Raw genomic sequence first — 20,022 nt, forward strand, 5'->3', positions numbered from 1 at the left:
AATTGACCAAGAAGAAGCGATTTTTGTTGAACTGCTCATTCAGGCTTAATTAGTCCATAACTTCATTAATAATTGTAATTAAGCAAATCTGGGTAGAAGCTATATGCACCCTAGGTACCCCTACCTTCATACCAGAAAGAATCAAAATCGGTGAAGAATTGAGGCAGAAGAAGCGATTTGTGTGTAAACTGCTTGTTAGGGCTTAATTACACCATATCTTCATTATTAATTGCAATTATGCAAATTTGGGTAGAAGCTATATGCACCCCAGGCAGACCTACCTTCCTGCCAAAAAGAATAAAAATCTGAAGTGAAAGAGAAGCAGCGATTTTCGTGAAAATGTGAATGACGCCAGATGGATGGACAACGGATAACACATGTTGGCATAAGCTCATCGCCTATTGGCTGGATGAGCTAATAATGCAAAATTTAAGCATTTTCACTGAACTTTTGGACCACACTGTACAGGGAATGCAGAAATACAAGGCCTGCAGTTGTAATAATTGCAGATAACGCTGTTGTTTTTACAGCAGCTCAGCTGTGCTTTCTGGACTAATGGACCAAAGGCCTTCAGTTTATCCTCCAACCCAATGTGTGGATGTTCTTATTTTGACTGATGTGTCTGTCTAACATGCTGTATATTTTCAGCACCCTCAGAGGCTCCCACCATCTTAGAGGCCAGAACCTTGTCAGCAACGGAGGCCATTGTGGGGTGGCGACCGCTCACACAGCAGACAGTTGAGGGCTATCAGGTTAGTCTGACAATGCTGCAGACACAGTAAAGGTACAGTGAGGGATGAGTTGCCCTTCATGCAGCTTTAGTTGTACACTTGTTTGACAGTGTCTTGCAAAAGTATTCATCCCCCTTAGTGTTTGTCCTGTTTTGTTGCATTACAAGCTGGAATTAAAATGGATCTTTGGGGGGTAGCACCATTCACCCCCCAAAGTCAATACTTTGTAGAGCCACCTTTTGCTGCAATTACAGCTGCAAGTCTCTTGGGGTCTGTCTCTTTTAGCTTAGCACATCTAACCACTAGGATTTTTGCCCATTCCTCAAGGCAAAACTGCTCCAACTCCTTCAAGTTAGATGGGTTGCATTGGTGTACAGCAATCTTCAAGTTATGCCACAGATTCTCAATTGGATTAAGGTCTGGGCTTTGACTAGGCCATTCCAATACAATTAAATATGTTTCCTTTTAAACCACTCCAGTGTAGCTTTAGCAGTATGTTTAGGGCCACTGTCATGCTGGAACGTGAACCTTCGTCCCAGTCTCAAACCTCTGACCGACTCAAGCAGGTTTTCCTCCAGAATTGCCCTGTATTTAGTGCTATCCATCTTTCCTTCAGTCCTGACCAGCTTTCCTGTCCCTGCAAGTGAATAATATCCCCACAGCATGATGCTACCACCACCATGCTCCACTGTACGAATGGTGTTCTCAGGGTGTTGGGTTTGCGCCACACATGACGTTTCCCATGATGGCCAGAAAGATCAATTTTAGTCTCATCTGACCAGACAATCTTCTTCCATGTGTTTGGGGAGTCTGCCACATGCTGTTGGGTAAACTCCAAATGTGTTTTCTTAAGCAATGGCTTTTTTTCTGGCCACTCTTCCCTAAAGCCCCACACTATAGAGTGTACAACTTAAAGTGGTCCTATGGACAGATACTCCCATCTCCACTCTGAATCTGTGCAGCTCCTTCAGTGTTATCTTTGGTGTCTTTGTTGCATCTCTGATTAATGCCCTCCTTGCCCCATCTGTGAGTTTTGGGTGGGCGGCCTTCTTGTCAGGTTTGTAGTGGTGCCATATTCTTTCCATTTTACTATAATGGATTTAATGGTGTTCCCTGGAATATTCAAAGTTTGGATTTTTTTTTTTTTAATAACCCAACCCGGATCCATTCCAGCTTGTAATGCGACAAAACAGGACAAACACCAAGAGGGATGAATACTTTTATAAGACACTGTAATTCCCCTTTGTTTAAGGGGTGGTGGAATGATGTAGAAAGGAAAACAAATGTTTGTGTATCCCAGTAACAAATTCATGTGTGGCCTGTTTGCTGTGTGGCAGGTGAGGTACTGGAGGAAGTCCATGGAGAACGAAGCATCAGCACAGCGCATCTCCAGCAGAGAGAGCCAGATACGCTTGGACAACATGAAGCCTAACTCCCATTATTTGATAGAAGTTCGTGCATTCAATGGTGCAGGTTATGGCCCGGCGAGCCAGAGATTTGAGATCCAAACAAAGAAAGCACGTAAGGATCAAGCAACCAAATCTCTTTGTTACAGCACGGAGACTGATACATTACAGAAATACTTCCATGGTTTTTTAGCCTAGCCTCTGTTTACTACACTTGCATCGCTCATTCGATTACCATAGGGAATAATTTTGATGTTACCCTGTACGGAGTGTACAGGGCAGCCTTGTAAACCTTTATGCTACCTTGATAACACAAAACCACTCATTCTTCCATTTGAAAAAGTTCTCTGATGGTACAAACTATTCAGATGTATACAGTAGCTTAATTACGAAAACATAATGTGATAGCAGTAATTTTGATAATCACAGCTCAGCAAAACTGGACAGTTGAAGACTGGAAAAGCATAGCCTGGTCTGATGAATCTCTATGTCTGCTGAGGCACACAATTTTTCTGAGCACACTTTGGGCTCAGGGCGGTATGGTGGTGTAGTGGTTAGCACTGTCGCCTCACATCAAGAAGGTCCGGGTTCGAGCCCCATGGCCAGCGAGGGCCTTTCTGTGTGGAGTTTGCATGTTCTCCCCGTGTCCGCGTGGGTTTCCTCCGGGTGCTCCGGTTTCCCCCACAGTCCAAAGATATGCAGGTTAGGTTAACTGATGACTCTAAATTGAGCGTAGGTGTGAATGTGAGTGTTAATGGTTGTCTGTGTCTATGTGTTAGCCCTGTGATGACCTGGCGACTTGTCCAGGGTGTACCCCGCCTTTCGCCCGTAGTCAGCTGGGATAGGCTCCAGCTTGCCTGCGACCCTGTAGAACAGGATAAAGCAGCTAGAGATGATATGAGACTTTGGGCTCATTAATGCCAATCAATCATTGCTTGAATACCACAACCTATTTGAGTATCGTTGTCAACCATGCGTATCCTTCATGGCCACAATTTATATATCTAATCGCTACTTTCAGCATGTTAATGCTGTAGTCCGTGGTGGCCATGTTTAGAGGCAGCTGTGAACCGTGGGAAGTGGAGTCTTGTGAGCTGGCAAGTGTAGATGTGACAGAGCACTAAACAGATGCAGATACTCTGGTTGTGTTACAACCCTACAGTGCATAAAGACTAAGTTGTAAAACACAGTTTTCTTTTACCCAATTGAAGTAACCATGACACATTAACCAAAGAAAGTAACATAAGCATGATGTTCAAATTTTCAACAGATCTCCCAGATCTCGTTTGTTATTTTATGAAATCACGCATATATGGTGCGTCTGACTTTGGCTTTCCTTTTCAGCTCCCAGTCGAGCACCAGTAATAATTGGCAGAAGGGTGAATTCCAGTGGAACCTCAATCAGCATTGCCTGGCGGCACGTGGAGGCTTTAGCCAATGAGTCTACCGTAGAGAACTATAAGGTATAGACTATTTGGCTGTGTCTAGTCGAATGTAATTTCATGTTTTTATAAAGAATTGTATGCTTTAACTTTCTTCCTGTGCATGTGACCCATAAGTGACTTTGCCTTGAAAACAAAATGTGTCTGAATGTCACATGGTCTAATGCTGTACCTGAATATACGTGTCTGGTGTTGCTTGAAGGTTCTGTATAGACAGGATGGTCACAGCACCGGGGTGCTGTACACTACGAATAAGTATTTCATAGAGCTGCCACTTCACAAAGATGGAGATTACCTGGTGGAGGTGAGGGCACAGAGTGAGGGAGGAGACGGAGCTGTGGCTCAAGTGCGCATCCCAGGTAAGCTTTCTGTCAGAACACCTGCACTAATGTGTCCCATGTGCTCTGTGTGCAAGATCTTCAATTAACCTGGTCTTCACATTATTTCATCCTAGAATATGCTATCTCACAATTATTTATGCAATGTTAATTTTGTTGATCGTCATTGGCATAACTTGAGGTCAAGTATCCTTTCCAAGATCAAGGCGCAGGGTGCTTGAAGCACAGATTAAGAGTCCAAGATGCAAGTGAAACAGTTGAGGACAATGAGGGCAGGGGGTAGTAGGAGGCGGTCCAGTCCCAGCTGCTCACTGTTGTTCTTGGAGCTTTGTTCTTTGCACTGTTTTTCGTCGGCATGATGTCTCTTACTGTTTTCAGCCTTGATGGAGCCAGAAAGACAGGATGTTCTCCAAAGCCTTCGGTTTTCTGCAATGCTATCAGAGATCTTTTGATGCAGTCCTTGAAGCGCTTTGTTGGTGCCCCTCTCTTTCTGTGGTCTTCAGTCAGTTCAGAGTAGAGGACTTGCTTGGGGAGTCAATTTTGTTGATAGTCGTAATGAAAATCAGCATAATTCTTGAGGACAAGTCAAATTGCATGAATTATAAATGGGAAAACTATTGAGAAAATACTCTATATTAGAGCAGTTCAGTGTTAGCCAGAGTAAGTCAGTATTTACAGGCCTTTTCTCATGCTTTCTCTCATGTGATAATTTCAAGATGGATCATGTCCATACTGCAGTTTGAGTGCAGTGATTTATCAGTGTCGTGCACCTTTGGGTATGAACAGCTGCTGCTAGGCTGAAGGGAGAGGGAGATAAGAAAGAGAGAGAGAGAGAAAACCCTGTAATGATGGATGATCTCACCTTGAGTACAGTTTTTTCTTTACAACATTGCACTCAGAACCATAACTGCTGAAACACATCTTTCTGTAAGATGTAGACTCACAGTTAAACTATGCTGTGCTGCAGTTTGTATAATAACACTGTATTCTTTAAAGAAGATATACTTTGTTTGGCTACATTATAGACAATCATACTGCGTTCATAACAAATGAATTTAGGATGTTGGCTATGGCTATTCACTGTTGCATCGACCTGATTTTTGATGACTTTTATGACAGTACAACGTCCATACATATGTACGTACGAACGATATACCTGTACCATCACAGGGAACCTGACCGTAAGTGCAAAGTAATGTATCTCAAACGCTTTGCCACCAGATACAACAAAATTTGTATCTTTATTTACATAAGACTAGTAGTTATTGCCTGTGCACCTGATTTCCTCTGAATGGTGCTCTTCGAGGTCCCGTCCAATCAAACTTCTCAAACGAGTTGGGGAGGGGATTCCCTGCCGAGGCTGAGCACAGTGTGTTAGCGCAAGCATGTAGCCTATAGGGAAATTAATAGTGTGTTGGATTAGCACTAATCCCATGTTTTGGAAAATTGAAAATGTTGTCTTGGGCCCCTCTGGGGTGTCACCAATCCATGTGCAAAGTATGCAGTATGTGTGTCCAGCCATGTCGATTTGCATAAGTGAACAAACAGAGACAGACAGCCTTCCTTTAGTCGTATAGATAGATAGATAGATAGATAGATAGATAGATAGATAGATAGATAGATAGATAGATAGGTTTTTATCCAGCGCTTATTTTTAATTTGGTTGGCTGGCACCCATCAGTCTTGGGAGACGATGGGCAGTGGCGGAACTAGACTTTTTTCCTTGGGGGGGCAAGGGGGTGGCCAGGACTATTTCAGGGGGGTCAATGGTTCCTACTACTACACACACAAATATGCACGAGCACTCACGATTAATGTTAGCGATTGTGTGCTGTATATCTGTTTATCTTATGTGTTTAAATTATGCATTATTGTTATTATTATTATTTATTTTTACATGGTGTTGCACCTGTTCTTGTCTTGTGTTCTTGGCCATGTCATGACTTCTAATTATTTTTGTCTTTTTGTTATATATACATACACACCTTTCTTTCTTTCAACATTAAAATTCCAGGGACTACAGATGAAAGAAAACTAGTCAGTGATTATTTCTAGTGCATTTACATGTTAATTAATACACATTGATCCTTCTTAAATAAATAAACTTATAAACAATGTTAGGGTTTTGAACCTGGTTCGTTGGTGTGATAATCCAGCAAACCCCCACTAGGCCACCAGGGGGATGACTCAAATGCAGAGGCGTGAGGCGGAAGTAGAAAAAGTATCAAAAGGTTTATTTACAATATGTACAAAAAAATATCCAAAAAGTAAAAATACAAAAACGCTCAGAAGATAAGGGAAAAAATAAAAAAAAATCCAAAAGTACAAAACAAAAGCCAAAAAAAACAGAAAAGAAAAGGCAAAAATACCAAAGCTCAGAAGATCCAAAAACACAGTAACTACTAGGTCCAAAAGAAAAGCAAAATAAAGAACACGGTACAGAGGAAACTGGAGATAAACATAACAGCACAAAGACTCCTGACAAGAGGACTGAACTCAGGGAGTATAAATACACAAACTAAATTGAACATAGGTGAAGATAATCAGGACTAAACAGGCAATTAACACAAACACAAAACACAGGAACAGTGGCGGCCTCTAGAGGCCAAAATAAACATGACACGAAAAGGAAATAACAGCGGCCTCTAGAGGCCAAAACAGTCCTAGTCCTAACAGGACCCCCCCCCTCTAGGAGCGTCTCCTGACGTTCCCAGGGCGATCCGGATGGGCCGAATGGAAGTCCCGACACAGTTCTTTATCTAGGACATCCCGAGCAGGAACCCAGCAGCGCTCCTCAGGACCATAGCCCTCCCAGTCCACCAGATATTGCAACCCGCCGTGGACCCGGCGGGAGTCAAGCAGGCGATGCACAGTGAACACAGTCTGACCCTGGAAGATGCGGGGGGGTGGGGGGTTCCTAGGGGCAGGGGCATACGTAGACGTCAGTACGGGCCGCAACAGGGAAACATGGAAAGTGGGGTTGATCCTCAGAGTCCGGGGCAACTGGAGCCGGTAGGAGACAGGGTTCACCCTGCGCACCACCTTGAAGGGGCCAATGTAGCGAGGAGCAAGCTTGCGGTTCTCCACCCGCAGCGGAAGGTCCTTAGTGGACAGCCAAACCCGCTGCCCAGGGCGGAAAGCGTGTGCAGGTCTTCTATGGTGGTTGGCCTGAGTCTGGTTGGTTCTGGAGGTCTGTATGAGGGTCTTCCTGACCATGCTCCAGGTCTTGTGACACCGTCTCACATATTGGTTGACCGAGGGCAACCCCGCGTCCTCCTCCTGGTCTGGGAACAGAGGTGGCTGGAACCCGAATTGGCACTGGAATGGCGACAGCTTGGTGGCTGATGACTGCAGGGTGTTGTGGGCGTACTCTGCCCATGGCAGCCAGGTGCTCCACGATGTCGGGTTATCCATAGCCAGGCCTCGCAGGGTGGTTTCCAGGTTCTGGTTGAGCCTCTCCGTCTGACCATTGGACTGTGGGTGAAACCCAGAGGAGAGGCTGGCAGTGGCTCCGATGACCTTGCAGAACCCGTGCCACACTCGGGAGGAGAACTGGGGCCCTCGGTCTGAGACGATGTCCTGTGGAAGACCAAAGACTCGGAAGACATGATTAAACATAAGTTTCGCTGTTTCAAGAGCAGAGGGGAGTTTGCACAGTGGTATGAAGCGGCAGACCTTGGAGAATCTGTCAACTATGACCAAAATGACCGTGTTACCTTGTGACTCAGGGAGACCCGTGATGAAGTCGACTGCCACGTGGGACCTGGGACGCCTGGGAATGGTCAGAGGATGCAGGAGACCCTGGGGACGCTGTTGTGGGTTCTTGGTTCTGGTGCAAACCTCACAGGACAGGACAAATGACCTTACTTCCTTCTCCATGTTAGGCCACCAGAAGCGTCTTTTCAGGAAGTCGAGGGTCCTCCGAGCTCCCGGGTGGGCGGTGAGAGGGGAAGAGTGACCCCACTGGAGAACCTTGGCCCGGGCTTGATGTGGGACGTACAAGAGGCCCGGTGGCCCCGTCCCAGGACCGGGGTCCTGGTGTTGGGCTCGTCGGACAGCCTCCTCAATACCCCAGCGGACAGAGCCACAATCCGGGACACAGGGATAATAGGCCCGACTTCATTCTCCCTGTTAGTGGCAGAGAACAGCCTGGACAGTGCGTCAGGTTTGGTGTTCTTGGAGCCGGGGCGGTACGAGAGGGTGAAGTCAAACCAACTGAAAAACAGGGCCCACCTAGCCTGTCGAGGGTTCAGTCTCTTGGCTTGCTGGAGGTACTCCAGGTTCTTGTGGTCAGTCCAAACCAGGAATGGATGTTGCGCTCCCTCCAGCCAGTGCCTCCACTCCTCAAGGGCCAGTTTGACCGCTAGCAGTTCTCAATCCCCCACATCGTACCGGGACTCCGCAGGACTCAGGCGGTGGGAGAAGTAAGCGCAGGGGTGCAGCTTTCCTTCCGAACATTGAGAGAGCACCGCACCGACACCACTGTCCGAGGCGTCCACCTCCACGATGAATGGTTGGGAGGTGTCTGGGAGGACCAGAATGGGTGCCGTGCAGAAGCGGTCCTTGAGGTCTTTGAACGCCTTTTCCGCCTGAGGAGACCAGACATAAGATCCACCTGTCCCTTTGGTGAGGTCCGACATGGGTGCTGCTACAGAACTGAAGTTCCTGATGAACTTGCGGTAGAAGTTAGCGAATCCTAAGAACCGCTGAACCTCCTTAACGGACTTGGGAGTAGGCCAGTCCCGGACGGCCAGGGTCTTGGCAGGGTCCATTTGGAGTTGGCCTGTCCGTACAATAAATCCCAGAAAGGAGACCTCGGGAACATGAAATTCGCATTTCTGGGCCTTGGCGAACAGATTGTTCTGTAGCAGCCTCTGGAGAACCTGGCGGACATGGTGGCGGTGCTCCTGCACGGTCTTGGAAAAGATAAGGATGTCGTCGAGGTAGACAAAAATGTACAGGTTAATCATGTCCCTTAAGATGTCGTTGATTAGGGCCTGAAAAACAGCTGGTGCGTTGGTGAGTCCGAAGGGCATCACCTGGTATTCGTAGTGCCCAGACGGGGTGTTAAAGGCAGTCTTCCACTCGTCTCCCTGTCGGATACGGATGAGGTGGTATGCGTTCCGTAGGTCCAACTTGGTGAAGACGGTGGCGCTTTGGAGCAGGTCGAAAGCAGCGGACATCAGCGGAAGGGGATATCGGTTGCGCAGAGTGATCTTGTTCAGGCCCCTGTAGTCAATACATGGTCGGAGCCCCCCCATCCTTCTTGCCGACAAAGAAGAAGCCGGCACCAGCAGGTGAGGTGGAGGGTCGAATGAACCCAGAGACCAGGGTGTCTTTGAGGTATTCCTCCATGGCCTTGCGTTCTGGCTGAGAGAGGGAAAACAGTCTGCCACGAGGAGGGGTAGTCCCAGGGAGCAAGTCGATGGCACAGTCGTAGGCCCGGTGCGGAGGAAGAACGGCGGCCCTGCTCTTGCTGAATACCTCCTTGAGATCCCAGTACTCTGTGGGAACTTGAGATAACTCGGTGAGATCAGGGGGCTCGGCAGGAGACACAGGAGAGCTAGAGAGCAGACAAGAGGCATGGCATGCAGGGCCCCATTCCACAACCTGGCTTGTTACCCAGTCTATGCGAGGGTTGTGGCGAGTAAGCCAAGGAAGGCCTAGAATAACTGGGAACTCAGGTGAAGGAATCAGGTGCAGGGATATTTCTTCCTTGTGACCTTGAGACTGGAGGAAGACTGGAGAAGTAACTTGGGTGACTCTTCCATCACCTAACGCTTGGCCATCGAGGGCAGACACAGACAGTGGGACTTCAAGAGGTGCAGTCGGAATATTGATGCTTTGGGCGAAGTGAATATCCATAAAGTTCCCAGCCGCCCCTGAGTCTAACAAAGCTTGACAAGAGTGGACAGACTCACCCCAGGAGATGGAGACCGGGATGTAGATTCCTTGACCAGGGAGTCCGGGAGAGAGGGTAGGCCCCGTCACAACCCTCCCTCAGCTGGACGGGGCGATCCTTTTTCCAAGAGTTCGGGACATGATGCTCGGCAGTGACCAGGCTTGCCACAGTAGATGCAGCACTTGTCCCTCCTTCTGCGCTCCCTCTCAGATGTGGAGAGGCGAGTACGACCCACTTGCATGGGTTCTGGACAGTCACTGAAGGAGGTAGACGGTCTCCAGGTAGAGGTGGGGGGGCTCAAGGCTTGGTGGCATTCTCTCATCCTGTTGTCCAGACGAATAGCATGTGAGATGAGGGTTTCGAGGTCACTTGGGCATCCAATAGAGGCCAGACCATCCTTGATGGGGTCAGACAGACCATGGTGGAAGGCTGACACCAGGGCAGTCTCGTTCCATCCACTTACTGCTGCGAGCGTCCGGAACGAGATGGCGTAATCTGCGACGCTTCCTCCTTACCGGCTAATAAGGTGATCACAAAGGCAATCTTGCGGCAAAACGTAGTGTAGGTGGTAGGCTGAAGCTCAAAGGTGAGTTGACACTGGGTAAGGAACTCTCGGCACTCACTGTGCTTGCCGTTGTACCTCTGTGGTGCAGGAAGGCTGGGTTCGCGAGGTGAAGAAGGCAGCATGGCAGGAGGCACAGGAGCGGGAGCTGGATCAGGAGATGCAGGCAGAGATGTCAGCTGTGCCAGGGTTTTCCCAATTTGCTGAAGCAGTTCCTCGTGGCGAGCAAGGGCCTCACGTTGGCTGGTGAGCGTACATCCATGAGCGTCCATGGTCGCTCCGAAGCGTGTCAAAGCTGCCATAATTCCCTGAAGGTTGGCCGGGTAGACAGTTGAAGCAGCCTCTGCTGAGTCGGTCATGACAGAGTCTTTCTGTTAGGGTTTTGCTGGGATTCGAACCTGGTTCGTTGGTGTGATAATCCAGCAAACCCCCACTAGGCCACCAGGGGGATGACTCAAATGCAGAGGCGTGAGGCGGAAGTAGAAAAAGTATCAAAAGGTTTATTTACAATATGTACAAAAAAATATCCAAAAAGTAAAAATACAAAAACGCTCAGAAGATATAAGGGAAAAAATAAAAAAAATCCAAAAGTACAAAACAAAAGCCAAAAAAAACAGAAAAGAAAAGGCAAAAATACCAAAGCTCAGAAGATCCAAAAACATAGTAACTACTAGGTCCAAAAGAAAAGCAAAATGCAAAATAAAGAACACGGTACAGAGGAAACTGGAGATAAACATAACAGCACAAAGACTCCGTGACAAGAGGACTGAACTCAGGGGGTATAAATACACAAACTAAATTGAACACAGGTGAAGATAATCAGGACTAAACAGGCAATTAACACAAACACAAAACACAGGAACAGTGGCGGCCTCTAGAGGCCAAAATAAACATGACACAAAAAGGAAATAACAGCGGCCTCTAGAGGCCAAAACAGTCCTAGTCCTAACAAACAATACTTTCAATTTACAATCATGTTTAAGTAGCTACGTATTAAGCACACAGAAGATGTCATTTTGAGTGTAATTTGTAGTTTATTAATGTACAAAATGAATACGGTGCATTTACCAACACCCTGACACCACTGACTGGAACTAAAATGCACATAGTAACTCAAGTCACACAGTTACTGACACACTGAGTCAGTTACACAGTCACACAGTTACTCACACACACAGGTACATATTGAGGTATTTCACTCACGTGACCAAGTCATGTGATGCTGCCATTTTGGACGGCACGGCTCGAATCAGTTTGAATGCGAGGATGGCGACAAACGAAAAACATAAAAGAAAAAGGAGCGAGATGCAGAAAACACCTTCACTATCCAGTGATGTAGGGCATTTACAGGGCGAGCAGAGGGAGAGGTATTTGCAAAAATTGAGGTTAGCAGGCTTAGAGAACGATGTTTACCTGCTTCCACCAGGATTGTTCACTGACGTACGGAAGTACACGAAGCCCTCGTCTTTACCTGACTTCGGCCCACATGATCTGTATACCTATGTCGTTAAAAACCCATCGCTATACACAGGTATTGATCTGAAAGCGTATAAGAGTTTGGATGCCTACAAATATTTTGTGTCAGGCTGGGTAACATGCCTACATCAGCGGGTCGTCCCTGGAGCCGGTGGTCGCCATCTGATTACAGCTAAGGTTTGTTCACATTTTCATTTACTTTCGGTCCTCAGGATAAACAAAATGTTATTAAATGTCATTGAAATAACTTCTTAGTCTGTTGAGACATGGCCCGTTATAAATTTGCTGTTACCAGGCAATGACCAAGAACTGTATTATTAGGGTCGGTGTCTGTGTTGTAGCAGTGTACTAGCAGCTAGCTGTTAGCACTAGCTAATGTCAACAACATCGTAGCTGGTATGTTACTGTAGCAATGTTTACGTTCAGTCATTTGGATGACTGTTAAAACCTTTCAGTCTCAAGTTTTTCCTTTACTGTATTTACTAGTTTACTGAGCTAGCACGCTCGGCCAAACCGGGAGCCATCGCGCGCTCTCCGGCCAGGCCGGGAGCCATCGCGCGCTCTCCGGCCAGGCCGGGAGCCATCGCGCGCTCTCCGGCCGAGCCGGGAGCCATCGCGCGCTCTCCGGCCGAGCCGGGAGCCATCGCGCGCTCTCCGGCCGAGCCGGGAGCCATCGCGCGCTCGCCGGCCGAGCCGGGAGCCATCGCGCGCTCGCCGGCCGAGCCGGGAGCCATCGCGCGCTAGCTCAGTAAACTAGTAAATCCAGTAAAGGAAAAACTTGAGACTGAAAGGTTTTAACAGTCATCCAAATGACTGAACGTAAATATTGCTACAGTAACATACCAGCTACTGTTGTTGACATTAGCTAGCTTGCCGTCCAAAATGGTGGACACCGGGGCGTCACGTGACCCTGTGACGTCAGGTGAAATACCTCAATAGTCAGTTGTTCACACAGCCAGTAGTCCATCAAACCATCAACTTTCCACAAATAAATAAATAAATTGCCTTAAATAAATAAATTGCCATCTTTTCTAATCCGTGGCTAGCCTCTACAAATGACACAAAAGATGCCACTGTTTATTAAGAACATGCAGAAGGCATCTAGCTTCTAGCAGTAACACAGTGCTCCGTACACTCTTTCCCTAGCAGAATGGGCGTTTTTTGCACTTACAACAAGAAGGTTGAGTGTCACGGTAATAAACACACTCCCTGTACTTCCTTCAAAAGAGGGTCTAGTCTTCAAAATACGCCATGATTTACTTAATTCTGAACATTGTTCATACTGCTAAAGGTCACTTCACATCACACACCTAGTTTTGACTACATCTGCATTTTCACCTTTTCTATTGCCAAATAGAAGAATTGCCAAATCATTCTGATTTATGAAACGAAAATCGATTGGCCAGAAGATCCACTGACTGATCTTATTGAACTATGAACTTGGGATAAACTGCGGTCCTGTACTCACCGATATAGGTCAGTCTTAAAATCCATCTGGCTGAGGAGTAGCTGCCTTTTCTGTTCAATGGTTCCTCCTTCTTCTTTTTCTTCTTTCCCATGTCTTCTATTGTAAATTGGATTGCAACGCCTTGTGGTAGCTTGCATTGCGCCATCTACTGTACAGGAGGAACCTAGCAGTCACAGACTTCAATGCAACTGGCTTTTCTCGTGCGGTGCCGTAACATGTCAATCATCTGAGGGGGCACCTGGGGTAGCCAATCAGATTCCAGGGGAGGCTAGTGCCCCCCCAGCCACCCCTGTAGCTCCACCCCTAATGATGGGGTCGTGCTCTGAATGATGAGAACAACATCTGCTGTGGCTGTAGAGGCCAATATGGGAATGGCAGTCTCTTCCACACCGAGGGCAGATGGACTTAGATGCTGGTCTTCCCTGATGTTGGGTCTTCCTTCTTTGTCTCTTTTCTTCCCACTCCTGGACAAGTGATTTTTCGAAAACAGACAGGCCTTGCTGCACAGCCTGCTTCCAGGCCAATCGCTCACTGGCTAGAGCTTCCCACGTATTTAGATCAATGGACAGAGCTTTCAGATCCCTCTTGCATACATCTTTATAACGCAGCTGAGGTCTACCTACAGGGCACTTTCCCTGCACTAATTTCCCATAAAGCAGGTCCTTGGGGATATGGCCATTGTTTATTCTCACCATGTGACCGAGCCACCATAAGCGTCTCTGTTTCAGCAACGTGTACATACTGGGTATCCCAGGTCTCTCCAGGACAGGTGTTAGGTACTTTGTCCTGCCAGGTGATGTTGAAGATGCGTCGAAGGCAGTGCATGTGGAATGCATTCAGCTTTTTTTCCTGACGGGTGCGAAGGGTCCATGACTCGCTGCCATACAAAAGTGTGCTTGTGACGCACGCTCTGTACACCATTACTTTGGTATGTTCGGTCAGCTTCTTGTTAGACCATGCCCTCTTTGTCAGCCTAGACATGGCGGTAGCCGCCTTGCCGATGTGTTTATTTAGCTCTGAGTTGAGGGAGAGAGTATCGGAGATTGTTGAGCCGAGATACACAAAGTCATGAACAACTTCCAGCTCGTGATCAAAGATTGTAATGATGGGAAGGGAGTCCACATCCTGTCCCATGACTTGCATTTTCTTCAAGCTGATAGTCAGTCCAAAGTCTCTGCAGGAGAAACGGAAAAGAAGATTCTGAATAGGGTCTGTGCAAGGACACAGCCGTGCTTCATACAACTACGGATGTCAAAAGGGTCTGATGTCATGCTGTCAAAGACAACAGTGCCCTTCATGCACTCATGGAAAGATTGAATGATGCTGAGGAGCCTGGGTGGACACCCAATCTTGGATAAGATCTTGAAAAGGCCGTCCCTGCTGACCATATCAAAAGCTTTCGTGAGGTCATTGAAGGCAATGAAGAGAGGCTGTCGCTGTTCCCTGCACTTCTCCTGCAGTTGACAGAGAGAGAAGACCATATCAATGGTTGATCTGTTGGCTCGGAAACCGCAGTGTGACTCCGGATAGACTCTCTCTGCAAGTATCTGGAGCCTCTTGAGCGTGACTCAAGCAAAGAGTTTTCCGACGATTAGTGAGGGAGATAACCCGATAGTTATTACAGTCACTCCTGTTGCCTTTGTTCTTATACAGTGTGACTAGACAGGCATCTTTCATATCCTGTGGGACTCCACCTTCTTTCCAGCACATACAGAGGATTTTATGCAGCTCATTATTAATTTTCTCTTTCCAGCACTTCAGGACTTCGGCAGGGATGCCTTTTTTCCCGGGAGCTTTGCCAGAGGCAAGGGAGTCCAAGGACACATTAAGTTCTTCAAGAGTTGGTCCTCTGTCAAGCTCCTCTATCACAGGTAGAGACCCAGTAGCATTCAGCACTTCTTCTATTACTACATTCTCCCTAGAGTAAAGCTTGGAGTAGTGCTGCACCCAGCGTTCCATCTGTTGCGCCCGATCTTGGATGACCTCGCCTGCAGCAGACTTCAGAGTGCGGTCTTCTTCTGGGCTGGTCCCAGGGCAAGCTTGATACCATCATACATACCCTTGATATTTCCCGTGTCAGCTGCTGTCTGTATATTAGAGCAGAGCTGGAGCCAGTAATCATTGGCGCATCTCCTGGCAAACCGTTTGACTTTGCTGTGAGCGTCTCGTAGGGCATGTAAGTTGTGTTCATTGGGACATGCTTTGTAAGCTGCCAACACCCTTCTCTTTTTGTTCAAGACAGATGTCATTTCTTCAGAATGGGCCTCAAACCAGTCTGCTGTCTTATTGGTCTTTTTGCCAAATATGGACAAAGCGGCATTGTGAACAGCATTTTTGAGATGTTCCCATCTGTCACATGCATTAGCATCAGGAGGACCTGGGAGAGATCGCTCAAGGGCACGTGCAAATTCCTCCACCTTTTCCCGGTCATGAGTCTTGCTGGTATCAATGCGGGGTGTACCTTCCCTTTTTGTGCAGTACACTTTCTTCATTCGCAGTTTCACTCTGCTACCTACCAGGGAATGGTCAGTGTCACAGTCAGCACTCTGATAACTGCGTGTGATCTTGATGCTAGGTAAGTTAGTGCGTCTGGTCAGGATCAGGTCAAGTTGGTGCCAGTACTTAGATCTAGAATGTCTCCAGGATACTCGGTGTTGGGGCTTTGTATGGAAGAATGTGTTGCTGATGCAGAGATCATGATGAACAGCAGATTTCCAACAGACCTTGGCCATTTTCATTCATCTTCCCAGTACCAAAATGGCCTAGGCAAGTGGGCCAAGAGCTGTGTTTGGCGCCTCTAGCATTGAAGTCTTCAAGGATAAACAGTGGCTCTTTCCCTGGGATGCTCTTGATGAAGGCAGCCAGGTCGTCATAGAACTTGTCCTTAGTTTCTGCTGGCGACGTCAACATCGGCGCATAAGCACTAATTAAGGTGACCGGTCCGGCAGATGAATAGACCTGTAAGGACAAGATTCTTTCGCTTCCATTTGCAGGTGGGGTAATCAAACCTAGTAGGGCATTCCTGACAGCAAAGCCCACGCCATGTTCCTGGGACACTTTTAGTGGTTTTCCTTGCCAGAAGAAGGTGAATTTTTTTTTTCCTTGATTGATCCTGAATCTGGCAGTCTCGTCTCTTGGAGGGCGACAATGTCCATCTGCAGTCTGGTCAGTTCCCGATTGATTACTGCTGTCTTACGTGCATCACTTATCGCTTGTAGATTGTCAGAAAGGCCTGGTGTCATTGTCCTGATATTCCATGTGCCCAACTTTAGGGCAGGAGTTTTCTTTCTTCTGTTGCCTGGTGCAGAGTTGACGATCCGCTTGTCGGTTTTCACCTTAAACCCCATGCACCCAGTGTGGTTAACGGACCGTGGCGATGTAGCACCTTATTAGCTGGGGGCTGTCCAGCTTGACGCGGGCGGTAGCTACCCAATGAGACACAATGGCCTTTCCCACTGGCAGAAGCAATCCCTGGCATCATGCTCTGCACCAGTCGAGCTGGAGACTTAATCACCGGTATACTGCCATTTCCCGTGTTGTGCCTACGCTACGTAATGAAGCTGGAGTGTCCTCTCCAGTGTGCGTGAAGCCTGGGTAGGAAAGATAGGGAGGATAGACTGTTACCCATACAGCAAATCCCCCCTCTCCACGTCACTGAAATGGTCCAATGGAAAGGCAAAGGCCAGTACGCTTGGTTCCAGTGGCATTGCAGGATTTGCCAGCACATGACTGCATAAAGCCATTTACTGCCTAACGGACTCCAACTCCGTATTTTGCCTCGAGGCTGACTCCTGAAGCCTTTTCCATGACTGGATATAGTCGCAAGGCAGCAGAGGTTTGCGATTGGGGTTTTCCTTCTCCTAGATGGGCTGCCTTCCCAGGCTAACGAGTCCTATCTACCCAAAGCAACTGGTTTTAAGGCACCAGAAACTCGCCTTTGCCCCTTCTCCTGTCAGTAGAAGCAGGTTTGCTGGGCTTATAGCTAAGCCACACGAGCAGGCCAGGAGTTGGACTTGATTGTCAGGCTGTTTGAGCATGCACGTCATAAGGGGCACTTTGTAGACAGTGGGAGCATGTCCCCACTACCACCCCAGTTTTGACAACCGTTTGAATCCACCCATTTTTAATTTGCTTTTTAAAAAATAACGAGATTATTTACTAACACTGTAGCAGCCCTTGGCATTAAGTACAAAGCAGAAAGGCTCTGAAGGGTGCATATGTATTTTATTCCTCTTGAATACAAGAGTTTGAGTGCAGAGGCTAACGGTGCACATTAGGCTAACTTGTAGAGGTTTTCACCCGTGGTTGAGTGGAGCAAGGTGTGTAACATTCAGAGCATAGTCTGGAAACATTACTCTGCAAAACTGTGTATTTGTTTACAACTATGTTACGTTAATTATTTTTGTTTTCTTTAGTTTTCACCTTGCTCTGCTCAACCAAGTGTGCAAACCTCTACAAGTTATTAAAACATGCACCATTAGCCTCTGTGCTCAAAGTTTTGTGCTAAACCATAGTTCAACCAATGCACCGAACACAAACAAAACACACTCAATGAACAGCGCACACAAATTTTACATTGTGCATGAGTGACATATCAGGATGACAGACAGCAAAGCTTTATAACATACCGTGTTAAACCTCTGACGGAGGCACATGGTGAATATAAGCACAGCAGCGAGTGTCTGTAGCATAACAAATACAGCTTCCTGGGCTGACAGCTCTGCCTGTAACATGAATAATGAGTAACAGCTCTGGTCAGCACTTACACACACATTTTACACTCATCCGGAGCTCCGCTTTCAGGCAGTGCCGAAATATATATTAGCACAGGAAGTTATGCAGGGGATTCAAATTTTGCACACAATGGCTGACATTGCAATTCTTCAACTGTCCACATGTATTTAGTGATTATTTCATTAAAAAACTTTACAGTATGTTTAAAACTACTACGAGAGATGCATTTTTGAAACATCACATTGTTCCAACTCACAGAAAACTCTGTTTCTGAGGGCCGTTCAAATGTACATTTATTACTCTGAGATTGGAAACTTCCCAGTTTCCACTTAGGTCATGAATGCAGCATACGCTGTATGGTCAAAAGTTTGTGGATACCTGACCGTCACACCCATATGTATTACATTACATTACTGGCATTTAGCAGATGCTCTTATCCACAGCGACTTACAACATACCCACAGCAGCCTGGGGATCAGTTAGGGAAGAGGTGCCTTGCTCAAGTAGTTAGGGAAAGATATGGATTTTTTTGAAAATCTGTGAACAAATTTCTTACCAATAGATTTTTTTACCATGTGTTCTTACAGGTGTCTAGAGACACCTCACAATTTATCCACGGCCAAATTCCATGGGAATCTCCTGGAGAGCCTGTCAAAGTTGGGGTGCCCAGAGGGCCTGTGTAAAAATCGATTTTTAAGAAAAAACAATATTAGCTTTGGAGATGTCTAACTAGGGGTTTTTAGGGGTCCTGAATCTATCCCAGACATTAGTTTTGAGTAAAATTGACTCCTTAAACCTTTAATACTACCATTGCATGTTTACATGATGGATTCTGGGTGAAAAATTGATTATTATTGTATTTGAGATAAATCCACCCTGGGGAAGAGAAAAAAAAAATTCTAGAAGACAAATTAAGTAATGACCAGTAATGTGCATACTCAATATTGCCCCTCTGCATTTGGAAAAAAGCAGGAACATTACATATGAACAGTACACAAGGGTAGAGGTGACTGGCTTAAAGGCGATGTTCTTATCCATCTGTGCGGACTGAGTCCTGGTCTCATGGATAACAATTAGGGAACCAAACCACCACCATTTCAACACTACAACAAAGTTACTTTCTGGCATGGTAAGTAAATCTTTTTGCTTTCTCAAGTTAAGATGACTAAAGTGAAAGCTGTTGGCTAGCATCCAGCTAGCAAGTTAGGTAATGATTAATGTTTAAGCTAGTATTAGCTACCCCATATGTGAAACTTCACTGTCAGTTTGTGTAAATGTATAGTTTTATAGTAGCCATTGTATAATATCTATTATTACAATGTAATGCAAATAAGATTAGTGTCCATTGCACTCAGTCTATTAATGTGGTTGTCTTTTGCATATAATGGTTGCATAGTTGAGAAAGAAAAAAAGTTCACCAAGCTGTCTTATCTTATAAAGCAGAAGAGGCCATGGATGTGTTCCTTGACATCAGAGGTGAGAGAAGTGAAATCATCAAAGCTGGCTGCAAACTGTTCATATTAATTTTCTGCAGCAACAGATCTCAAAACTTAGAAGACTTGCGTTTGGAGATCTTCAGCAAGCGGGCCGCAGCCGGAAGAATCAACCCTGAGAAACTGCCTCCGACTACTGGAGCTGCAGCACAGCACTCACTGCGGGCATATCTCCAGACCAGAGATTGGCTTGTGCTGCAAAGTCCATCATTGGATGTCCTTCAATATGGATGGAAAAAGGAAAAGCAAGGTTATGAACCAGTCCCTACCACTGATCCAATTGCACCGGACTACCTTTTGAAATTTATCAGTTGCAGCTGTGCAGGGGACTGTGACACCCTCAGGTGCAGCTGTAAAAAGCAAGGAGTGAAGTGCTTTTCTGCTTGTGGGAACTGCCATGGGACCTCTTGCCAGAACATCAACCAGCCTGATGTTTATACTAGTGAGGGAGATGCAGGAGTGTTGGATGA

General features: G+C 46.6%; 1 protein-coding gene across 2 annotated transcripts in view; it reads left to right on the forward strand.

Annotated features, from left to right (window-relative positions):
- Nucleotides 1–20,022, forward strand: part of cntn1a (contactin 1a) — a 226,875-nt gene that overhangs the window by 203,000 nt on the left and 3,853 nt on the right. For both annotated transcript variants that reach the window (XM_060914626.1, XM_060914627.1), the window contains exons 20-23: nt 649–752; nt 2,069–2,252; nt 3,482–3,600; nt 3,782–3,938. In XM_060914626.1, the coding sequence (XP_060770609.1) occupies nt 649–752; nt 2,069–2,252; nt 3,482–3,600; nt 3,782–3,938 (564 nt within the window). The remainder of the gene's footprint in view (nt 1–648; nt 753–2,068; nt 2,253–3,481; nt 3,601–3,781; nt 3,939–20,022) is intronic.

This window comes from Neoarius graeffei, chromosome 2 (assembly GCF_027579695.1).
Source record: "Neoarius graeffei isolate fNeoGra1 chromosome 2, fNeoGra1.pri, whole genome shotgun sequence".
Lineage (NCBI taxonomy): Eukaryota > Metazoa > Chordata > Actinopteri > Siluriformes > Ariidae > Neoarius > Neoarius graeffei.